Raw genomic sequence first — 6,233 nt, forward strand, 5'->3', positions numbered from 1 at the left:
CATTTACTCCGCTCCTCAAGGCGGGCCGGAAAGAACATCTGAGAGTGCTGCAGCTTTTAAAGATTTTAAACGTGTACTCTGCTCATTTGAAAGGTCCTAGTCCTCCCTGCTGTCGTGTGTGTGTAGTAAGCATCGAGCTTTGTGGCCCGCAGCTCTCCAGGGGAAGTTTCCCTCCCCGTGCCCAGGTCCCGAGCTGCTCGGCGCACTCTGTCCCCGCAGCCAGCTCGCTGTCCGTGAAGCTCCCGCTCGCTTTTCCCTTGGGGTTTGTCTCTGCGTGGAGCTGCTGGGCTGAGCCCCCGTGAGCTCCTGCAGTGCTGGCAGCAGACGAGGAGGGCTCGCAGCCCCGCAGGGAGCTCTGCCACACGGGATGGGGGCCTTGGGGAGCAGCAGGGAGGCGAATCATCCCAGGCTGCTGCTGCTGCTTGCTGGCTTTTACCTTGCTGCTCCTCTGTCATGCTGCCCAGAGGGCTTGGCAGAGTCTCGTAGGAGAAAAACCTCTTCGCTCTGGGCTTCTGCTGAGGCCAGAGCCTGTGTGAGAAAGGGTATTTTGGGGATTCCCCATCCGCCACTCGGACCTCTCTCAGCAGGGGTGTGCACAGCTCTGGGAGCGTGGCGGGCTGCTGTTGGCTTTAAGCTGTAAGAGCAAAGAACAGTCCCTTGGTACGAGCCAGCCTTTTCTCACCTGGCTTATTTATGATGGTGGAGCACTTATTTTGTATCGCCCACGGTCTCTCTTCCCTATCTTCCTCACCTTCCCTCACTAAGGGTGTCACGTCGCTTTCCCCCGGCGGATCACAAAGGCCAGGCTGCTTCAGAGCCTTGCTGCTGTTTTAAACACAAGTTATGCAACAGTGTTCTGTAATTTTGGGTAACGGTGGTGTGTTTTGGATGGTGGCTTGTTCTGTGGAGACCCTGCGTGTTTCTTGGTGTCTCTGCACAACCCAGAGCACTTGGTGAGAAGCCAGACATGGTTTTACGTGTAGCTTGGAATCACAGAGCTGTTTCTTGTAACCCATAATCCCTGCTCCCTCCTTGCACTTCAATTAAAATGGACACTCGAATCCCAACGTAGTCTTTTTTTTTTATTTTATCCTTTTTAGTTTTGTTTGTTTCCTCCGGGATTGCAGGACTGGCCCCATTCCCAGCGCTGCCCTGTCCTGTCAAGACATTTTAGAGGGTCGGGACTTTATTGTAACCTGCGGCAGGCGTTGGAGCAGTGAATACACCTGGCAGTAGCGGTGACTTTGGGACAAACCCTGCGTCCTGCCCCCTGCCCTCAGGGAAGATTTGGTGCTCAGAAGGGCTCCCTGTTGGGCAGGCTGGGTGTCCGACCTGCCACGGGTAAGGAGCTGGGTCTGGCTGTCCAACAAGGTGACCAAGTCCTGTATTTTGCTGCTTGCCTGCGTGTTGCTGTTTGTCAAAACCAGGAGATTTCCGGGCCCAATGCTACCATTGGTGCCTAGAAAGTCCTGTCACGCTCTGCTGCCAGCAGTCTGTCAAGCCTGACGGTCTCACAACTGCTCACCGGTGTGTCTTCAGCTGAGCAGTTTCACTCTGAATGCAGCCACCCACAAAAAGCTCTGAGTCACTTTTTTCCCCCCTTGATGGGAAAGAGTACTTTTTCCCTGAAATGGATGAAAGAAATGGAAGAGTGGGAGTTGGGAGCTTTGGCTTTCTGACTCTGCTCTTCCCTGGGATTGCACCGGCCTGAGCTAGTGTGCTGGGGGGAGATCAGCAGGGTGCTGGTCGCAGGAAGCTCTGGTGGTGCCCAGCAGTGAGCTCTGGCCTTAGCACCCACAGTCTGCCATCCCCTGCCCATCCCTGGCCTTGTGCATCACCTGCTCTCCCTGTCACCTCGGGCTGGCTCTTCCCAGTCCGTGTTCACTGTGCTGGTTTCTCTGTATGGCCTGTGTGCACAGCCCCGTGTCTTGTTCTGGAGTTGGTTTTTTGGCTTTTATGTTTAGCCAAATAAATGCAAAGTTATTTTAGTCGTTGTGTGCCAGGTCCCTTCTGCTGCTCTAGCCCAGCCGGCGCTCATCGTGTCCTCCTCACGTGCCGTCTTAGCAGTGGTTGGAGGGAGAAGGGGCTTCATTGGGGGTTGCTGGGCACCTCATCAGCCCCAGCCCCCTGTGAGCCCCGCGCCATGGCTCTGCTGCCCTGGGCTCCATCCTCCCACGATCTGAGCCCAGTGACCAACACGAGACCCACGTACAGAGTTACCTTTATTCAGTGCAAGACAAGAGCCCCCCCTGGGGCTGGACGGCTGCTTCACAGCTCCCTCTGTCTCGTGGCCTTCAGGTTTCAGACCCTGTCACCCTCCGCTGACATACCCTTTCCCCCTCTGCTGCCTGTGCTCCCAGCAGCTTCCCAGGGCCGCAGGAGGAGGAGGTGGCTGTGCAGGGCGGGCAGCACCCCGGGCTCTGCCCCTCGCACCCTCCTGTGCTCCCCCTGCTCACACCTTGGCGTTGCTGCTGGCGGGCATGATGTTGAAGGGCTGGTAGCCCGGCTTGTCGTCCTGCTTGCGGTAGTACATCCGCGTCACCACGGCCAGGATGAAGGTCTGCGGGATTAACAGCTGCATGTTCATCTCTGAAAGTGAGAAACGGAGACGCGTTGGTCAAAGCCACCTTCGTTGACCATGTCCATTCCTCGCTGTGTGCTGGAGGTGCTTGGCCAGGAGCAAGTGATCTACTCCTGCTTCTCCCGACTTACGCTGCGACCTGGCCTTGGAGGAGAAGGGCGGCGAGCAGGCGATGTTGCCGTTGTTGGCCAGGATACTGAAGATGGCGGGCTGCAGCGCCGTCAGGACGAGGAGAACCTGCAACCACCAACACCCCCGGTGAGAGGCCGCCGTCCCCACCCGCAGCTGGACCTGGGTCTCGTCCACCTGTCCCCGCGCACCTCCTCGCCCACCTCCAGCCTGCGCTGCGTATTGCTCGATGTGCTCAGGCTTACCTGGAAGCAGGTGAACTTGGCCTGCATGTTCTGTTCCGCCAGATGCAGCCGGGCCTGCCGGAAGAGGATGCCCAGAGCCCACAGCCCGAAGAGGGTGGAGGCACCGACGACGGTGTTGATCCAGAGCGCCACGCTCTCCGCCGAGATCTGGGGGGCAGGAAATGCGTCTGGGCTGCCGGAGCCGCTGGCTGCAAGGCTGGGGCTGCGGTGGGGCTCCCCCCCTCAGACGTCACCCTGCCCGTCCCCGCGCCGCGGCACTCACATCAGCGGGGTTGTAGTTCCCGTCAGCAGACAGCACCAGCCCCAGGAAGACGGCAGCCGTCCTCAAGAAGGCGTACTGGAAAGTCCCCAGCATCAGCAACCGCAGCTTGTTCCTGGCACAGGGAGAGAGGTTGGTGGCGTCCCGAGGTCCTGCCCTGGGGCTTCTCCTCTGCCCCAGCAGAAGCAGGGGGTGAAGCCCCTGTCCCAGCCCTCCCTCACCTGCTCATGGTGATTCGGGGCAGGCAGGGGCAGCAGCAGCAGCAGGGCCCGGTGTTGAGCACCATGGGCACGTCCTTCAGGGTGCTGAGCACCGCCTCCTTGCCCCCAAAGCCCTCCACCATGACCAGCATCAGGAGGTAGAAGCAGATGGCGAAGTACCTGGGGAGGAGGAGGATGATGAGGGACAGAGGTGCTCAGGTCCCGTGAGCTCCCCAGCCCCACCACCCCGGGGCAGGCACTACTCACATCGTGGTCGCCATCTCCACCACCATCATGGAGCGTGGGATCCACAGCCCGAAGCAGCTGAACACGGCCACGACCTGGGGGAGACGTGGGCATGGCACGCAGCCGCTCCCCGTCCCCGTGGGGGCTCAGACCCCTCGGGTGCCCCTGGGGCTGCCCCCCCACTGCCCCCATCCCCAGCTCACCGTGGGGGCCGAGCTGCTCCAGCGGAGGGTCTTCATCTTGATGGGGCAGCGGATCTTGTGGGTGAGGTAGATGGCCTCTTCCACGTAGATGGCGACCGACACCAGCGTCAGGATGGTGGCCAGGCCCATGATGGAGAGTTGGACCATGTCCAGCTCTGCCGGGGAGGGGCGAGAAAGGGGTTCGGTCGAGTCCTGTCATGTGTCCCCCTCCGGGGCCACCGCAACAAGGTGGGAGGACCCCCACCTCGGGGTCCCATTTGGCACAGCACGGGAAGCTGCTCTCTGTGCCCTTGGTGGATCTGGCAGTGCCGGAGCTGGTGCTTTGGTCCCCCCCATCCCGTGTCACCCACCCGCTGCTCCCCTTGCTGCTCTCTTCCACCACCACCACCCCCTGGGCAGGGCTCTGGGGTGGGAGCTGAGACCCCAGCGGCACCCCCTTGCCTCCCCTGTTCCTTAGGGCTGCCCCCTGCTTGTCCCTGCCACATCCCCCTCCCTCCCTCATCCCCGTCCCACTCCCCAGGGGGACATGAGGAGGGTCCCCCCACACCTCCCGCTCCCCCCACTTACCCTGCAGCAGCTGCCGGGAGGTGGGCGGCAGGGAGAAGCAGGCTGCCGGCACGCTGAAGTTGGTTATCAGCATCTCCACCAGCGAGCGGGGGAACCTGCGGAGAAGGGGAGCGCTGGCAGGGACACGGGGACACCCAGCCCCATGGAGTCCCCCAGCCTCGCCCCTCACCTGCCTCCCTTCCTTTATCCCCAAATCCCGCTCCCAAAAGCGGCTGCAAAGCATCCCAGCAGCACGGGGGGGTCCCCACAACCCACCTGGGGTCATCTGCCAGCTCCACGGTGGGCTCCATCCTGCCCCGCTGCTCCCCGGCTCTGTCCCAGCGGCTGCGGGGCTGCTCGGCACCGCCTGCCTCCGCTTCCCCTCCCCGATCCTACGCGGGGTCAGAGTCCCCAGGGCAGGGACCTCGGGGAGGCTTCGGCGCCTCGTTCAAGTTTAACCAGCTCCGGGCGCTCATTGGCGAGCCCCCGCGCCCTGCCGGCCCCGCTAACACCTCGGCCGCCCGGTTATCGACCCGGGTGCCGGGAGGAGCGGCCGTCCGCGTGCTATCGCGCCTGCGTGTCCCCAAAACCCGGTGTGCAGGGCCCTGCGATGGCATGACACCCCCTGCCCGCCCCTTGGGGCACCCCACGGATGGGTTTGGGTGGGGGTCCCCGTGGTGCCGGGGTCCCCGTGCGTCCTCCTGTCCCCTCTGCGGCAGTGGCTGGATGGGACCTGGTGCCACCATGCCTGCCACCTTCCGTCTGCCCTTCCCAGCAGTGGCTCCTGCCCTGCTCATGGCAGCACAGGGCTGGGTCCCGCAGGGAGCAGCTCCCGTGACGCTAGAGGGCAGGGCCAGCCCTGCTCAGCACCGCGGCTCAGCACCCAGTGTCAGTGCCAGCGCCGCGGTGAAATCCCGGTGCCCTCCCAGCACCCCGAGGCAGAGGAGCTCTGGTTTGTACTGGGACTTCCGATGGCTTCAAGCCCCTCTCCCTCTGCCCTCAGGCGGGGGGGGTCCTGCAGGAGCCAGGGTGGCACCTGCACCCCAATGGGGTCCCCAGCACCCTGCTGCGGGAGCAGGACGCTGCGGTTGCCGTGGGGTTGGGGTTCCGTGGGGATGCCGGGGTTGCCGTGGGAGCAGAATGGGGTCGTTGGGCTGCAGCCAGGAGAAGGGGACGCAGTCCACCCAGCAAGGCCCTGGCCAAGGCCTCGCAGCTGCCCAGCCCGCCATGGAGCTCTTCATCCCCCTTCACTTCACCATCCTCCTGTGCCTGTGCTTGCTGCTCTTGGACCCGTAAGTCGCCCCCCAGCAGCGGTCCGAGCCCCGTCCTGCTGACACAGGGCAACAGAGCTGCCCTTCCACGTCGGCATCCTGCAGATGTTAGAGCCGGGCATCAGCTCGAACATCCCCGAGCTGCATCTTCTCCCGTGCCCACCGCCCATCCCAAGCAGCCCCTGGGCCTGGGCACCCCACTGCCCGCTCGCCCCCTCTCCCTCGGCCCCAACCTCCCCTCGCTCCCGCCGCAGGTGCAGCTGGCCGGCTCTGCACGTCCTGCTGCTGGTCCCCATCTCCAGCGCCGTCTTCGTGATCTTCATCCTGGCTGTCACCAGCCTGGTCCTGCTCAGCGTTGCCTACCTGGAGCTCCCCCAGCCAGGTGAGGCTTCTGGGGCCGGGGAGAGCAGTGTCCCCATCGTGTCACCCACACCAGGGGCTCGGGAGGACGCGCTGGAGCAGAGGCTCTGTGGCACAGCGAGATGGCAGCGCTGGCACAGGTGCCAGCGTCCCCGCTGTCGACACATCGTCCGCTGCCCTCACTGCAACGGCT

At 63.2% G+C, this 6,233-nt stretch overlaps 1 protein-coding gene across 1 annotated transcript; it reads right to left on the bottom strand.

Moving 5' to 3' along the window:
* Nucleotides 1-2,204: 2,204 nt before the first annotated feature.
* Nucleotides 2,205-4,866, bottom strand: LOC118157713 (organic solute transporter subunit alpha-like). Its single transcript, XM_035312165.1, has 9 exons — nucleotides 4,686-4,866; nucleotides 4,431-4,525; nucleotides 3,864-4,018; nucleotides 3,682-3,755; nucleotides 3,436-3,594; nucleotides 3,218-3,329; nucleotides 2,956-3,102; nucleotides 2,713-2,818; nucleotides 2,205-2,589 (listed from the first exon to the last, which is right to left on the bottom strand). Exons 1-9 carry the CDS (start codon nucleotides 4,718-4,720, stop codon nucleotides 2,453-2,455), a joined length of 1,020 nt encoding a protein of 339 aa, XP_035168056.1. The 5' UTR covers nucleotides 4,721-4,866; the 3' UTR covers nucleotides 2,205-2,452.
* Between the last annotated feature and the right edge of the window lie 1,367 nt (nucleotides 4,867-6,233).

This window comes from Oxyura jamaicensis (genome assembly GCF_011077185.1).
Source record: "Oxyura jamaicensis isolate SHBP4307 breed ruddy duck chromosome 9 unlocalized genomic scaffold, BPBGC_Ojam_1.0 oxy9_random_OJ106494, whole genome shotgun sequence".
In the NCBI taxonomy this organism is placed as follows: Eukaryota; Metazoa; Chordata; class Aves; order Anseriformes; family Anatidae; genus Oxyura; species Oxyura jamaicensis.

Coding starts and splice junctions, on each gene's coding strand:
- LOC118157713 (XM_035312165.1), bottom strand. CDS start 4,720: ATGGAGCCCACCGTGGAGCTGGCAGATGACCCCAG. Junction 3,103..3,217: donor GGAACTACAACCCCGCTGAT/GTGAGTGCCGCG, acceptor CCTGCCCCCCAG/ATCTCGGCGGAGAGCGTGGC. Junction 2,590..2,712: donor CTCCAAGGCCAGGTCGCAGC/GTAAGTCGGGAG, acceptor TCTCACTTTCAG/AGATGAACATGCAGCTGTTA.